Consider the following 17247-nt stretch of genomic DNA (forward strand, 5'->3'; position numbering starts at 1 on the left):
TTACGGGTACGGCCAGGCTGTTCGGGGCCAGGTGGACACGGACCCGCTGCACGCCATGCGGGTGGTCATGTTCGCAAGGGCCATGCTGGAGGAGGCGGCCAAGGTCACCATGCCAAACACGGGCGAGCAGGTGCAGGTACGGCACGGTACGGTACAGTACGACATGTCATATCATATCACATATGTATCGGCAAGAGGGGCTATGCCCGGCGGATTATTGTCGATCCATTTCGAGGATGTTGGTGCATGTTTCCAAAAGCACATGCCAGTTCTCTCTTCCCCCCCCCCCGCGTGTGTGTATGTGTGTGTGTATGTATGTGTGTGTGTTTACTTCAGCTGCGTATCGGTATCCACAGCGGTCCGGCCACCAGCGGAGTGGTTGGAGCCAAGATGCCGCGGTTCTGTCTGTTTGGTGAGCAGGAGGGGGTGGGCCCCGTGGGGTTGGGGTTGGGGGTGGGGAGTTAGAGGAGGGAGGAGGAGGAGGGGGCGAAAGGGGGCCACAGGGGGGAAGGAGGGAGGACGACCTGCGTTATAACTTTATTGTTTAGGGAGGTGTCGGGTTGGGAGGGGGTGGGAGGGGAGGGGGTGGGCGCCCTTGTCGCCGTTCCGCCATCTCCCCCAACCGCCACACCAACCACCCTAACCACCCCAACCACCCCAACCGCCCCGGTACGTACATACGTACAGGTGATACCATCAACACCGCCAGCCGAATGGTGAGTGGCTGGGCGGGATGGCAGGAGCAGGGTGGCAGAGACGGGCATGTGTGGGGTCGGGTGTTGCGGGGTGGGATTGGCAACATCGTGGTGGAGGGGCGGAGGGAAGTGGGAGTGAGTGAGGCTAAATCCGAAGCCGGGGTGTGGGGTAAGTAGGTAATAGGGGGTGGGGGGCAAATGCGGTCGTGACCTGGCTGAGCCGGGGCGATGGTGGGCTGCCTTCCTTCCCCATCTCGTGTCTTTAAACGTTCCCTCCGCGCTTTTCTCCCCCCCTTCCTCTGCCCCTCCCTCCCTCCCTCCCTCGCTCTCTCCCCGCCCACTCCCCCCTTCCGCCCCCCCTCCTGCGCTCGTTCCCTTTCCCCTCCCCTCCAGGAGAGCACTGGCCGCCCCGGTGCCATCCACGTGTCGTGTGCCACTCGGCGGCTGCTGGCACCCGAGGAGGACGAGGAGCTGTGGGCGCCCACCGGGGGGGTGGAGGTCAAGGGGAAGGGAAGGATGGAAACGGTAAGAGAGGGAGACAGAGAGAGGGAGAGAGAGAGGGAAGGAAGGGGGGGAGGTAGGAGGAAGGTATGGCAGGAGGGTTAGGAGGGTTAGGAGGAGGATTAGGAGGAGGAGGAGGAGGAGAAGGAGGAGAAGGAGGAGGGAAAATGAGAGGAGGTGTATGCGTGTGCCTCCGTGTGCCGGTGTTGCGGCTATCCATTTCGCCCCTCCGCCATGGGGGGTAAACCCCCCCCACACACATGGGTGTCGGAATCCGCCCCGGATGTGATGTCCTCCGGATGAAGGAGCGCTTTCTCAATTAATCCCCTTCCGCTCCCCCTCCTGGTCCCTATCCTGGCTACCTCTCCCACCCCTTATTGGCGGCCCGGCCCGGGCCCCCCCCCCCACCGGCACCTCCTCCTCCGCCGCCACCGCCCAGTTCATTTGGTCGCCCCACTCAGCTGCAGCCCAGAGGCAGCGAGGTCGCCGCCGCCGAGCCGCGATGCTCCTGGGCACCCTGAGCTCCTTCTCGCTTACCACAAGAACCCCAATGCCATCACCACCACCACCATAACCGCCACCGCCACCACCACCGCCGCAACCGCCGCAACCGCCGCAACCGCCACAACCGCCGCAACCGCCACCAGAGCTATTAGTGTAATGAGTTGCAGCGTCGTAACGGCGTGTGGGAGTCGTATCTAAAATGTCTTCAGGAGCATATCGTCCGCCAGCGTCCCGCAAGTACGACAGCGGCCTTTCTACGGAACCCATTCCCCCCCTCACCCGCACGCTCTTCTGGGTTTCGTTTCTTACACGCCGGACCTGCACTGCCTGCACTGCTGGGGGCACTCGGTTGGGGCCCCACTCGGGCGTTTGCACAGTTCACATTCAGGATTTGATGGTGATGGTGATGGTGATGGTGATGGTGATGGTGATGGCGGGAGCCATCCAGTTGTTAGAAATGGAGTGTGGTCCTGACCGGCCGGAAAGCATGCTGGATCTCGCAATTATGATTATGAAGTAAATACGCATGGTTTGAGAGATTATCGCTAAGTCCGCCATACTACTACCACTACAAGGGTTTGGGCGGTGGGAGGAAGAGAAGATTTGATTGCTTGAATAGAAGCTTTTTTGCCAAAGAATAGCAGTTGCTCCAATTCGCTTAGCTGCATTTGGGGAAGATGGAGGGGGCATGGCAGGAAGGAGTCGGGGGGGAGGAGGAGAGGAGGAGGACGAGGGGGGGAGGAGGAGGAAGCAAACTCTACCAAACCTATCCGTAGTAGCGGAGTACTTGACCCCGTCGTGTGGGGGGCGGAGAGGTCCAAAGTGGGGGGGAGGGATGTCGACCTGCTGCGCCGGGTGGAGGGGCCTGCGGTGGGACTGGTCGGACTGGGATGGGACTGGCCACGGGTCGGGCGCCGATCCGGTTGCCTTCGTCTTAATGAGGAAATATGCTCCATCTTGTTTGCTGCGGTGGCGACGGATCATCTATCTAGCAGCGATAGGTGGTGGCGGAGGATGGGGGCGATGATGGCGCTGCTGCCGCTGCCGCTGCCGCTGCTGCCCCGCCCTTACACTGCAGCTTTGGTCACCGCTGGCGCCGCCTTTGCTCATCGTTTCGCGCCGCTTGTATGTATGTCTGTCAGCTGACTGACTGGGGGAATGGAGGAATGGAGGCTGTGTGTGTGTGTGTGGGGGGGGGGGCCCTGCGGCCCCCGCTGTAGTAGCTGGCCGCTGAAAAGGCCGCTGTAGATGCTGCTGGCGGGCAGCGCCTTACTAGCGCGTATTCATCGACGGTATGTATGCCGTACTGTACGGCAGCTACGACACCCTGGTGCTATTGCGCTAGTTGGTGGGGCACCTTTTGTAGGTAAAGGAGGTAAAGGAGGTAAGGGAAGGTAACACGAAACGTCTTTTTACCTCACCCGTTCGTGTTTACATTTGTAGTGAGGCCGGGCGCCCAAATCGATGTTGGGTTACTCAGCATGAAACGGAATAAGCCTAAGTGCGAACTAACTCGTCAATCTCCAACCCCCCTTCCCCGGGGGGGGGGAAAGCACCCCTCTTGTTGTCTTTCGTTCGCGGTGTACCTGCCTCGCTCATCACTTGGGCGAGGTGCTAAGAGAGAACTGGAACCTAACCCCCGAGAAAGGGAATATATACATCCATCTATCTATATGTGTGTATTTACACATGTGTATGTATGTATGTATGCAATATGGTATATGCTTTCATTTGCGTCGGGCCTGTTCGCCCACCGCCCACACGCAGCTCTCTCCCCCTTTGGGGATGTGGCGCTGGCGCTGGCGCTGGTGCTGGTGCTGGTGTATTTTTCTTGAACACGTCAGAAATTCCCATTTGAAATACTGCAGCGCAGGTATAGCTCGGGTGCTTATGTAAGTGTGGTTTGGAAGGAAGTATCGTAGTACATGTGTTACGTTGGGAGTGCTGGAAGGCGTCGCTTTTAAGAAGTACATAAGCAGGAGCGCTTCGAGGAGTAGGTCGGGACGGAGGGGTCTTGGAAGGGGCACACACCGTGAGGTGCGCGAAATGTTGAAGAGAGGGAGGGCAACCAGAGCCGCTCGATAGCGCTATGCTGTGCGGTGATGGCGGCGGTGCAACAATGGCATCGCAGGTGGGGTGCGACAGCAGTGTTGTTGTGGCGGTGGTGGCGAAAGGAAGTAACTAGCCCTAGTTTGAGGCCCTAACTGCTGTTGCTGCTGCTGCTGCTTCGAGGTAATGATGGTGGGTATATTATATTCGTAACTGAGGCGTGAAGAAGAATGGTTCGTAGTGGCCAAACGGTGGTGGCGCTGATGATGGGGGGGTGCGTGTATGAAGACAGAGGTGGTGGTTGATGATGTTTGATGTGGACGGCAGTAATATAGCCTTGGAGATGCGGCGGTGGCGGTGGTGGTCCCCGGGGTCGATTGATGAAGAGCAATAATTTCTTTTACAATGGTACAGTGACAGGCAGCAGCACTGGTGGTAATGGTGGTTTGTAGATGCCGGATCGCTGTCGTGCAGCTGACGCAGCATAGCCCACATTAGAATGTCATACATATGAGTGGCTCCTTACCTTGGTGTTGTGATTACGTGGTGACCGTGTGGCGGTGATGTTGAGGGGGATGGTGGTGCCCTGCGGCAGTCGCAGCATTGTGGTATTTTGCGTGTGAGTTCATTTATGCTCGTGAGCTCATCCCCGGCGGCACCGCGCCTCCTCCCTTCCTTGTCAGGTCGGGACGATTGCACTGCGGCCACGGGGGACAACAAGCACTTTTTGCTTGGGGGGGGGCCAGCACTCCTTATTACTTACTAGCTCTGTCAGTAGGTTAGGTTACCGTTCCTCTTGCTTTGTAGTAGTCGCATAATCCACCGGGAGGTTTGTTGCATACATTTCCTAAATAGTAAAAATATATATTATATGATACTATTATGGTAGTAAGGAGCGCGGGTACGTACACCTATGTACTTATGTGTATAATACATACATCTATACATTTATAGGCAGGTGGCTGGCAGAGGTTAAGGCCTGGCTTCTGCTCCCGGCCGACCCGGGTACAAATTCGCCTGCCGGCTCCTCGGGTGTTGGAGGAGTGATGAAATGGGAGGTGCCCCCCCATTATATGGACGGTGTAGGACGTGATAACATCAACTTGCGAGCTGACCAGGAACTAAGTTGATGCGCCGTTGATCCGCTAGATTTGGTTGGATGCTGGTGGTGAGTTGCTGAACCCATCGAATACATTCTGAAATCGGATGGGGTGAACGGATTCGGGTGCCCCTCTAACAGGGGAGAGCAGGGACTGCCTCGGGAAAGGGGGCCGCTGGCGAAGTTAACCACCCTGTAACAACATACATACATTCATGCACAGTGCACAGCGCATCACACTTAAAAGTGCGCAAAGCGCCCGGTGCACAAGACGGTGTCGGTTTCCAATAATATCCCCTAATGCCGCCCCGCCCCGCCCGGCGTGAGCGAGCCGGCTCGCAGCACGGGACCTACCTGACCGCTGTCAGCAAAACAGCGAGAGGGGCCTTCAGTAATTGAGGGCACATATACAGCAATGTAACAATCCGTGTTCTGCCAGCAGCGTCTGGGAGGATACCTACTTCCCAGTGCGTGCTGTTGTCGTGCATCGGTGCGGCTTACATGTGTCTGTCTGTCTGTCTGTGTGTCTGTCTGTGTGTGTGTCTGTCTGTGTGTGTCTGTCTGTGTGTCTGTCTGTGTGTCTGTCTGTGTGTCTGTCTGTGTGTGTATGAGCGTTCGTGAATCCGTATGTGACCCATGGGTGGGTGTATGTGTGTCTGTGTATACGTATGTATGTGCCCCTCCACCTGTTAGTGTGTGCATATCCTCGCCATCGTGCCAGGCCTCAGCCTTATGCCTGAAACCTAGCCGGGAGTGTCGCTATATGGGGGGTTGATGAGGGGTAGTAAGGCACTTGTAACCATGGCGTCAAAAGCCCCGCCATGTCTCGTTGAGCTCTGCTGTGTCCTATCTACCAGAGATGTTGCAGCAAGAGGGAGTCGCTGCTTTGGCTATAGCGGCATTCACTCTACAGGCGATTAGAGGAGGGTGCATATTGTATGTATTCCCGCAGCAAGTGGGGGTTTCTGAGGCGCCGCGCTCACTCTTGATCAGCTTCGGAGGTACCCGCAGCACCCCACATCATTGCCAAATACCACCCAACCAGTCAATCAATCCAAGAGTTCAACCCATTCTACTGATTAAGCTGAGTGTGCGATTGGGGCAAGTAAGGCCCATCGGCCAGCTGGCGCCGTCCTTTTTTCACGGCGGGAGATATATGTGCAGGCGGCTGGCAGAGGTTAAGGCCCGACTTCTGCTCCCGGCCGACCCGGGTTCAAATCCGCCTGCCGGCTCCTCGGGTGTTTGAGGAGTGATGAAATGGGAGGTTGCCCCCCATTATATGGACGATGTAGGACGTGCCAAAATTAACTTGACAACTGACCAGGAACTTGCGCCGTTGATCCGCTAGATTTGGTTGGATGCTGGTGGTAAGTTGCCGAACCCAACGAATACATTCTGTAGTCGGATGGGGTGACGGATTAAGGTGCCCCTCTAGCAAGGGAGAGCAGGGACTGCCCCGGGAAAGGGGGTCGCTGGCGAAGTTAACCACCCTGTAACAACATACATATAAATATTTCTTTACAACAGCGACAGTGTCATGGCTGCAGGTCCGAAACTCCCGGAGCTCCCGACGGCCGTCCACAACCCCTTTATACTCCATTCCCCCACCACACCACCACCTACCGGCCACCTGCCAGCCGCAACACACGCTAGGCAACATCACCTCCCACGGCGGGATGATGTGTGCCATTTCATGGGGCTTTCAGCCCCCCGGCCGAACAGCAAATAGCTGGTACGAATGTTGCGTGATTTTTTGAAGGTAACAACTTCAGGTTGGGAGCCGAGTACCAAGAGCTCCTGCGAATCTGCGTTGGTGCAGTCTGATACCCAGCAGCTACCCATAAAGAGGTTATAAATGCACAAGCGGGGAGCGGAGGCCTCGAAGAAGCAACAATATAAAGCGACCGGTGGCCTTCCTGCCTTCATATACGTCAAGTCATATACGTCGCCATATTACGTGTCAACCCTTACGCATCGTAGCGCCCTCGTGCCCTCCGTACCAAAAGCGTCGTGTGCAGCATGGAATGAAGACTGCCGAGGCTGAACCTCCGCAGAGCTCTGATCTGCGGGCCTCCTGATATGCAGCTGCACCGCCGGCACATCGCCGGCACATTGAGCGCTACCCGAAGGCATCAGAACATGCTGCATCTTGTGGCCGTTACAGACGAGTACGGAAAAACACACAGCGCTGTACTGGTAGGGTTGTGGACGGGACAATCAGTAGCGATCTAACTGGCGAATGATATTACCGCCAAAGGCAATAGTGTCAGTGCAGTCGGCCCAAACCCTAAGTAAAAGCAATCGGTATTAACGCAGACCCATGGGTTTAAAAAGTCGCACACTCACCCAGCCGAACAACACTATGCACGGCCATCTACAGCCGGAAGTGCGGGAGACACAGCAAGCCCAGCAACAAGATTGCGTCTCAGGTCAACATCCCCAAAAGACACAAGACACGACGTAAAGACACGACGATGGACGGAAATAACAGGCTGACAGTGTCAACAGACGGATAAACACACACACACACACACACACACGCGCACACACACGCACACACACACACACACACACACACACACGCGCGCACACACGCGCACACACACACACATACACACACACAGTGCACAGCACCGCAGATACCAACCACATTGATTTCACCCCCACAGCACTCGTTAAGCTTTCGCTTCTCGTTTTCCTTTAGTCTCTTCAGGTGCCTACACCCCCACCACGGCTACGCGGGTGCGACGCCTGCAGAAGGTTGCTCGCAGGTCGGCAGCTCCCAGAAAGTGTAAAAGCTCTAAACCGGCCCCCCACTCAGCCGAGGGGCCCCCCTTGCTGGTCCGCTCATGCGCTCATGCCCCGGGTTATGGTTATGGTTATGGTTATGGTTATGGTCAGGACTTTCGTAAGGATGCCAATGATTAATAACCGAATTAACCGCCGCACGATGCGGGCCGACTGACTCCTGCCTGCCTCGTCCATAAACCCTAACCGGCCTAACCGACTTCTTCCTGCCGTCAGGTCTCTTAAAAAACGCCTACATAACGCTGTTAACTCATTACTGTTGTGCGTTACTTAAAAAAAATGTGCGTACATGCATTGAACGAAAGCAAAAAGGTTCGACCCGCTGTCGGGCGGGACAAATACTCGCGGCCGCAACAATGGGCTCCTAGAAGAACTACTATCATCCCGCGCTGGAACTCCGGTGTACGGCTTGTACGACAGGGATCCTGACGTGCACGGCATGTACGATCGCATGGCGCTGTCCGCGCTACTGTGTCATGGTTTAGGGTGAGGGAGATGCGGAAATGCATGATGGCATGAGTGCGCAAATTTTTCCCGTTTGCGACGTGCTCAACACCTCCCGCAACACATACACACAGACATGCACATACATTATCTACATCTACCGCATTTTCAGGGCTTCGATGGCAGCAAGCAAGCAAACGGTACCAGCTAAGCCATGGCTGGCTGGCCGGCTAGTCAATTGGCTAGTTGGCAATTGAAAAAAAGCAGGAAGGGAGAAACAATTGACCCATTATGCGCAAGGTAAACAGTTCTTTTTTCGTCGTCAGCCGCACGCCCCAGATTGGTTACCAGTAGAGCCGGGGGGGGGGGTCCCGTGAAACGCACAACAGCCAGGGGCGGCGGATCCGCATCATCATCATCCTGCATGCAACACTCAAAACTCAACTCAACTCAGCTCCTGCAATGCAGCTATTGCACAGCCTGCACAAGAAAAAAGCTGTCCCGTACATGTGTGACAAATGTGCAGTACATGACAGTCCTAATTGCGGGACGAGCCATCTCGCTCGTGCCCTTTTCTCTTTAAGCAATGAACCCATCGGTGATTTTGAAAAGAGTGGAAAAAGCCCCTGCGTGGTGTGAAACCCCCCATCGCCCACTCGCCCTAGGCCTCTGTCCTGCCACGTCCTCCGTACAGCACACAGACAACACACGCCCACATCCATCCCTACCTACCGCAACCCCCTTTTCGGTCTTAATGTGTATTTGCATGTTACGTGTGCCAAAGCCTCTCAAAAGCAAAGTTGTCTTGCCCGCATTTCTCTTCTCCTCTTCAGCTGTCCCCACCTCCTTCCTCCTCCTCCTCCTCAAAGAAGGTAACACCACCACAACCACCACAACCACAACGACAACAACCACCACCCGTGGCACAGGAAACCTTGTCTTCATGCTCCCCACAACCCCACCGTCGCGTCGCTTTGTCCTTTGACCTAATTTTCGATTGCCTTTCAGCGCGCTATTTTAAGCCCCCCCCCCTTGGAGCGCTATTATTACTAACCGAAGCCCTCACATCTTCACATCCGTACCGTACCGCACCGCCGGGGCCTCCATGGACTGAAAACCGGCTCGTGCTTGCGCTCACATGCAAGGAGTGCGCATGCAAAGAATAAAAGACCTCATGTGCACTTCATGTGCGTCGTGTGCGCGATATTGTATTTTGTACGACAATGAATACACGATATACACGACATGTACGGCATAGACATCTGATTTAGCTCGAATTCTGTCTTCCGAAAGCCAGAGCTGCTGGATCCGAAAAAGGCCCACCACAACGCCCACAACGTCTTATCAAAGCAACTGAAGCAACGAACAACAGCAACGTCATGTTGGGGACGAGCGCCGAGCAACACAGCGCAACAGCAAAAAAGGGGCAGTGCGGGTGATGATGATGATGACGATGATGATGATGATGACGATGACGATGATGATGACGACGATGATGATGATGATGATGGTGATGATAATGATATGGTGATGACGATGGTGATGTTAACGACGAGGTGTCGTCAACGTGGGCAAATATCCGCTACTGCCGCCGCCGCCGCCGCCGCCGCCAGGGCCGGCTACAGCTGCTACTGCTCCGCCAAATTGCTGCCCGCCGGCATTGCCGCTGCTTTGCCCCGGCTCCGGCGGAAAAACACCACCTGACGGCGCCGCAGCTCCGGAACCGCAACCTGCCGCCCCACCACCCGGGACACCTCCGCCTGCAGCTGCCGCCAGCAAGCTCCCAGGCAGCGTTCCGAAACTACGTCTTGAGTGGGTGCGTGAGTGGCTGACGGAGTGCGACGACGCTGCATGAGACTCAACGACGGAAGCTCCCGCCGCCGCCGCCGCCACCGCCGCCACCGCAGCTGCTGACGACGAAGATGAGGGCGGTGGCGCGGCGGCGTACGATGCTAGGCGTTGCACTGCGGCGCTGCCGCCGCCAAAGGTAGGGCTGCCGTACCCATGGCTCCCAGCAGACGACGGTGCCGCCGCCGCGCCAGTCACCGGAACCGGCAAGGACGGCCTGACTGCAGTGCCGCTGCCGTTGGCGCCGCCGCCGCCGCCGCCGCCGCGCGGGATGTGCGGTCCGGCGCCGGCGCCGCCGCCACCACCACCACCGGCATTTCGCGGTGAGTTCACGGAAATCGGTGTCGGCTGCAATGCCGCTCCGTCGGATCGGAAAGGTAGCGCTGGGGGGTGAGGCTGATGTTGGAAGTGGTGGTGCGAGGGCTGTAGCTGCTGTCCACGCGGCGTCATCAACGCCGCCGCCGTTGCCGACGGCAGCGGCCCATCGTCTGCCGTACCGTGGCCCGTAGACGCCCGAAGCGCGGCGAAATCCAGGTTTGGGACTACCACGCCCCCCGCCATCGGCGGCGGTGGCGGCGGCTCTGACGTCAGTAGTGTGGATCCAAGCCCCGGCACTTGCGTCTCGCCCACCGGTACGACATGGGAACGCCCTGACGTTGAAAGCCCGCCACTGCCGTTACCTACGCCGCTGCCGCTGCCGCTGGCGGCGGCAGAGACACCCGGCGCCCAGCTGCCGCGCGACGGCGGGGTTTCTGCACCCCCTGTAACGACGGCACCGTCGTCTGTACCGCTTCCGCGGGCTCCTTTCGGGCTCCGAAACCCCCCCACGGCGCACACCGCATGGTGGCCCATAGCGCTATCGGTCATGGGCACTCGCGGCATCGTCACGCCGGCGGACGCCGCCGCCGCGGCCGCAGACGCCGCGGTGGCCGCCGCGACGGCAGCGGCCGCTGCTGCTGCAGCGCCGATAGGGTCGTACCTTGATGGCGCGAAACCGCCACCGCCGCCGCTTTCCGCCTTCAAGCCCGCCGCCGTCGCCGTCGGCTGCTGACCTTGCTGCTGTTTTTGCGCCGTCGCCGCAACTACAGCTCCCGTTAGAGCACCGGTTCCGCCCGTCACAACTTGCTGCTGCGGCGGCAGCTGTGGCGGCAGCTGTGGCGGTTTCTCGCCGGCGACGGCGGCGGCGGCCGCGGCGGCGGCAGCTCGAGCTGCCGCCGCGGCACTCCCAGCAGCCTGTGCGTGGTGGCCGCCGCCGCCGCCTGCCGCCGCTGCTGCTGCCGCCCCTCCGCGGCTTGATGTGGGGGAAGGGTTCTGATCCATAATCCAGACGTGCTGCAGCGCCTGCTCCGGAGTAATGCGAGTTGCGGGATCCCAGCGTAGCAGCTTCTCCATGAGGTCCAGAAAGCCCGGGTCGCTACACTTGAGAACCGCCTGCGAGTGGGTTGAGCGGTTAGGCGGTTGGTAGTTAGTGGTTGGTGGGAGAGAGGATTCCGTTGCAAGGGAGCACGGACCGTGTGTTTAGGAGAGCCCCGCCGCTCAGGCCTCTTCCCAGGCCCCCACTGCCCAACCCCACCCCCCCTGCCGCTGCGTCCTTTTTGACATGTTGACAAGCAAGCAAGAGGTCATCCGCTGCCTCTCGCAACCTCCCACCAAGATTCCCCCCCCTTCCACACATGCACACATACATACACATACATACATACATACACATACACAAGCCACGTCTCTCTACCAACACCCACTTCAGCTCCTCCTTGAAATCCTCCTCTCAGCGGACTACCTCCCCCCCCCCCCGCACCTCTTTCCCCCCTCTTTCCCCGCCTCCCTCCCCCGCCTCCCTCTCCGCCACCTGCACCTGCAGTGTTTTGCTCCCCGGCATCCGCGTACGGCCCTGGCTGTTGGGTTGCAGGCGCGGGTTGCCCGCCGAGTCGAAGAACAGCTTCCTGCGCGAGGCCGCCTCCAGCAGCTCCTTAGGTGGGGGGCCCCAGATCTCCATGATGCAAGCCAGCTGCTCCATCTCGTCCTCACCTGCAAGAGAAGAGGGAGGGGAGGGAGGGGGGGGAGGGGGGGGAATGGAGGGGAGGGAATGGAGGGAGGGGTAGGCATCGGCTGGGGGAGGAGGAGGAGGAGGTCGAGGAGGATGAGAATGGCAACATCATCGCCCTAAGAGACGCAGGCCTAAAGTGGATACTGTATCTACACTTTGCATTTCAAAACCCTAGCCATGCAAGCATGAATACTGATATGTATATACATGCACAGATTATGTGTGTATATGTATGTATATATGTATATATGCGTATCTCTGTCTGTATGTCTATCTGTCCATCCCGCCAGACTGACCCGGGAAGAGGGGGTAGCCCGTGTACAGCTCCGCCAGGATGCAACCCAGGCTCCACATGTCGATTTCCGTACCGTACGGCGCCCCGAGAATGACCTCGGGGGAGCGGTAGAACCGGCTCTGTCACACCGGGGGCAGCATTGCAGGAGGGCGGGTTGGAGAGGGTGAGGGGAGGGGAGGCGGTTAGAAGTGTGTGTGTGTGTGTGTGTATGTGAGAGAGAGAGAGGTGGCGATGGCAGGGCCTGAAGCAAGAGTACTCTGCCGGGGTGGGGGTTTTGGTCGCCATTGAGCTGTGTTACGTTGCGTTAGTGCTGGTGTTAGATATAAACCGTTTGCCATCGTTTTTCTCCTCGTCACAATTGCAATTAGGTTTTTTTCGCTACCTCACATTTTTTGGCTTTGACTCATGCGCACATATGCAGGATGGGTACCGGTTCCGGAGCTGGTGTGATGCCGATCACCGTACTGCCGTACCTGGATGTACGTGTAGATTCGCTCGTCCACGTAGCAGGACGAGCCAAAGTCGATGACTTTAATGGCGGAGCGGTTGGGTTGCCGTAACAGAATGTTTTCCGGCTTCAAGTCGCAGTGAATGAGCCGCAATTGCTGTGAGAATGTGCATGAATGTACGGAACATAGGCAAGGGGTAAGTGGGGGAAAGACGAACCACGAAGTGTAAGTGGGGGGAACAGGGGCAGGGTCATGACGTAAGTAGAGGCCAGAAGGCGGTTAGCGGTTGGCGGTTGGCGGAGCTTGGTGGCAATTGTAACGGTGTCAATTTGAAAGGGCCGAGGTTTTGTGTTGTTGTTTCTTGTGCTGGTAATCCTCTCTTTTTTAGGTGCCGTACACAGCCATTCGCACCAGATTTTATCTACCAAAACAAAGAATTACGACATGCGCCCTTCATCGGGCCCTCGATCACAGACGACGTGCATGTCGTACCTTCATGTACCGCAGCGATACCAGGATCTGATGGGCGAAGCGGCGGATAAGGCCCAGGTTGAGCCCCATGAAGTTGTTCTGCTTGATGAAGTCGTACAGGTTGATTGACAGCAGCTCAAAGTTGATGCACAGGTGGTTGCGGAAGTAGAAATGTTCCTGCGCCGAGTTTTGCCGGGTGGAGGGCTTTAGCGGAGAAGCAGGAGAAGCAGGAGAAGCAGGAGGAGGAAGAGGAATATTGCAACAACCCGGTTAATAAGAGAAATGGAGACTTTGGAAACCTAAAGAACCCCCCTAGCGACCCCCATGGTCGAACCCCTACAGCCCCCCATGGGCCTCCGTCACCAACACGCGCAAACAGGTTCGTGTCCATCCAACCGCTCAGCAACGCCTCTGCCTACGTGCGCCACCCGCTCACATCCACTCCCCTCCACCGCCCACTCCCATTTCCCCCCCACACCCATTTTCCCCCCACTCCCCTCCCCCATTCCTTCCCCCCCATTCCCACACCCACACCTACCCCTATGTGCACGCAGTTATGTGAGTCCTCCGGGTCCGAGTCCCGGATGTTTTGCAGCACCCGCAGCTCAACGAGAGCTTGCTGGTGGAAGCGCTTCTTGTTGCGAATGATCTGAGCGAGCAAGGGAGGGAGGAGAAGGGGGAAGTATGGAGGGGCCGGGCAAAAGCCCGGGTTGGGACCATCGAGAACGAGTACCGCATGTCGTACTGAAGTGAGACGTGTCTCAAGGTCAATGAACGATATAAACCTTTCTAAAAAAAGAGAATAACGCAACTCCAGAACGTATAACACAAACATACAAACAGCGGAGATCGGTGACAAAAGTCTGGAAGGAGGTTTTTGAATGAATAACGTCGCATTTCTGCTCTCAATTGAGGCCCATGTACATGTACGACTAAAGTACATCTACACGAACCGAACTTGCCCTTCTGAGCGCCCTCCACACCTTTATTGCCCGCATACTGTTGGTCTTGAAGTCGTGCACCTTAACCACCTGTACGACCATGTACAACAAGAGTACAGCAACCGGGGTTCAGCTCAGGAAGCCGGAAACATTCATAATTCAGCCAACGGGCCGCCTTACTGCTACTGCGACTGCGACTGCTACAGCTGCTGATGTACTGCAAGACAAGGAGGATAGGAGTGATATAGGAGTGATATAGGAGTGATATAGGAGTGATATAGGAGTGATATAGGAGTGATATAGGAGTGATATAGGAGTGATATAGGAGTGATATAGGAGTGATATAGGAGTGATACGTTGCGTCGAAAAGGATGCCACGGCTCCATTCACCAATCCGAGCTTATGATTATGGTCGAATTCAGGTTTAGGACTTTGTTGATCAAAAGACAAGTAGTGATGGTAATTCTCCCAACCCCGGGAGCTGCCCCGCCGGATACCTCCTAGGTTTGTTTCTTCATGGCCTCCCCCTCGCTATTTTAGCTGCTAGCAGCCGCGGTGCATTCATCCAAGATACCATCGCGGTTTCTCAAAACCTTGCATGCGTGTATGTATGTATGATGTGTGAAACAGTGGGTTGTATCTTCGCCCGTGGCAGCTACCCTGCGAAACCCTGCCTTCCCCGGTATTTCGGGGCACCCTCATCCAGTCACCCTAGTCAACTTCTCAGTGGATCGCTCAGGTTCCGCACCCACCACCAGCATCCAACGGAATCTGCCGGGGTCGACAGCGGCCCAACTCCGTTCCTGGTCGGCTCGCAGGTTAACTTTATCCCAGGTGACCACCGTCCATCAACTAGGGGCGCAATGCCTTCCACCATCGGAAGGACTTTGTCCCTAATGGGTATCAATCCCGGGATCTCCCGGGGGCAATATGTATGTATGTACATACGTACATACATAAAGGGGTATGTATGTCTGTACATACGTACATAAAGGATTCTCTTCTCTTCGCGCCACGCACCTGGCCAAAGGAGCCGCGGCCCATGACGGACAGCACCTCAAACCGGTACGTCAAATGGTCGTGCAGTACGACATTATAGTCACCGCGGTCATCGTCGTACCCAAAGTTGTTGCGGCTGCTGTGGGGGTTGCCGGACACCTTCTGAGCCGACGAACGACCCACGAAATAGACCTAGCGGCAAGCAAAAGAGGAAATTATAATACAGGACATGTACGACACCGTACATCAGGGAATCATACGTAAGAAGCAAAGCAGACGCAACTGCAGACGGCCTAATCATCATCGTTGGGTTGGAGCTGGGGGTTTGTTGCCGGGGGGAAGTTGGTGTTGGGGTTCAGCGATGCGGGGGTTTCAGACTTTTCGGGTTTTTCAAGATTTGATGGCTGGGTTGTACGAGAGTACTACCATCGGCAGAGGTCAAGAAGTTTCCCACAAAAACAGACTCGCGGGAGGCTCGCCATGGTCTTCTTCTCCTCTAAGAGAGAAGCCGACCCAAATCGGGGTCCTCCTGCTGCTGACGCATACGCGAAGAGCGCCCCAGCCGACCCGCGCGTGACGGTCCCATCACGAACACAGCTGTGACCCAAATCGAGGTCGCCTTGGCCCAGATCAGCCGACCCAGATCCGGATCTTGGGGCCCGGATCTTCAATTCAAACCTTAATTCAAACCTAAATTCAAACCAAGGCAGAGCTCAAAAACCGCCGGTTTGTACCTCCCCAAACACAAATAATACAAATACAGCCAAGGCGGTTTGAGTTTAAATATTTGAATGAGCCCGACCCAGATCGGGGCCGAATCCCGAAAACCCAAATCCGCAGCGCAAATTTTCCTTTCCTTCCCAACAGAGATGCCAACAGAGATTCGAACATCCGCCGACCCAGATGGCAGCTTAAGCGGGGGCCCGTATGCCGCTCACGTCTGATCAGAAATTTTTAGGTGAGTGATTCGCGGGGCTCCGAAACCCGCTTACCTGTGGGTACTCCAGCACCTCGCTGTGCTCGTACGGCGTCATGTACTCCGAGTACCTACTTAATGCCTGAGCGGGCGTGATGTATCCGGACTCCCAGGTAACGGTCGCAGCCGATGTTGTGGTAGATGCGCTCGTGGCTGTGGAGGCAGACGTTGCAGCTGACGTGGCGGTTGCCGTACTGCTGGTGCTGCAAGTGGAGCTGGAATTGGACGAGACCGTACTGCTCCACGCGCTGGGCTCCCCGCCGGTACGGGCGGCTGCGGCGGCGGTGGTGGTGGTGGCGGCGGAGCTGGCGCCGGGGGGGGCGGCGGTGGAGGCGCTGCCGCTGCCGCCGACGGCGCCGGCAGCCGTGCCCGTGGCGGCGGCTGCTCGGAAAGATGCGGCCCGAGAAGATGAAGGTGCATTGTCACCCGCCGCGGACACGTGAGATAGGACTTTGCTGTGCGCCTGCTGCGTTTGTTGCTGTTGCTGGGCCTGTTGTTGCTGTTGCTGCATCTGCTGCTGCGACTGTGGCCGATGCTGTAAATGCTGTAATTGCGTCGTCGTCGTCGCCGTCGCCGTCGTCTGCTGCTGCTGTTGTTGTTGTTGGGTGTGATGGTGACTGCGCGGCGTCGGGAGAGGACCGCCGCTGCCGTGCGCGTTACTTGTCCCTAAAGCCGCTGCGGATGCACTTCCGTACACGCCGTACTGTGCGCCCTGTCCCCGCGCCCCTAAAAACCCACCTCGATGCCCCGGCCCCGCCTGACCCAAGTGAACCCCCTGCACCCCCTGACTCGCAGATTGACCCGAAGCAGCGGCGCCGTGCTGTCCCTGTATCTGAGGTTGCAGAGAGGAGTTGTTGTTGAAGGTGACGCAGGCCCGAAGCGATTGCGTCGTTTGCCCTTCCGGTTGGCCGTACCACGCGGCGTCGCCCTGATGGTGTTTGCCGCCAAACGACGGTAGATGCGACGGCCGTCCCGTCGCTGACCCGGAGGAGGATGACGGAGCAGCACCGGTGCCAGCACAGGGGCCGCCGCCTCCCGGGGCGGCGCGCGGGCTTTGCAAGCTGTTGAATGTTTGGTGGCGGAGGTAGGGATGGGAAGCGCCGGTGCCGGCGCCTGCTGTG

General features: G+C 57.4%; 2 protein-coding genes across 2 annotated transcripts; one reads left to right on the plus strand and one right to left on the minus strand.

Annotated features, from left to right (window-relative positions):
• Positions 1-55: 55 nt before the first annotated feature.
• Positions 56-1770, plus strand: VOLCADRAFT_92477 (uncharacterized protein; the record flags this gene model as incomplete). The annotated part of the gene is made up of 5 exons (XM_002951821.1): positions 56-136; positions 337-412; positions 688-716; positions 1089-1220; positions 1636-1770. The coding sequence occupies 5 exons, from the start codon at positions 56-58 to the stop codon at positions 1768-1770; spliced, it is 453 nt and encodes a 150-aa protein (XP_002951867.1).
• Positions 1771-11247: 9477 nt separating this feature from the next.
• Positions 11248-16637, minus strand: VOLCADRAFT_61790 (uncharacterized protein; the record flags this gene model as incomplete). The annotated part of the gene is made up of 9 exons (XM_002951913.1): positions 11248-11379; positions 11804-11976; positions 12292-12409; positions 12764-12895; positions 13232-13387; positions 13749-13859; positions 14194-14241; positions 15172-15342; positions 16143-16637. Coding segments are annotated over 9 exons (1536 nt in total), but the record flags the coding sequence as incomplete, so codon positions are not given.
• Positions 16638-17247: the final 610 nt, after the last annotated feature.

The sequence above is a fragment of the Volvox carteri genome (assembly GCF_000143455.1).
Source record: "Volvox carteri f. nagariensis unplaced genomic scaffold VOLCAscaffold_26, whole genome shotgun sequence".
Lineage (NCBI taxonomy): Eukaryota > Viridiplantae > Chlorophyta > Chlorophyceae > Chlamydomonadales > Volvocaceae > Volvox > Volvox carteri.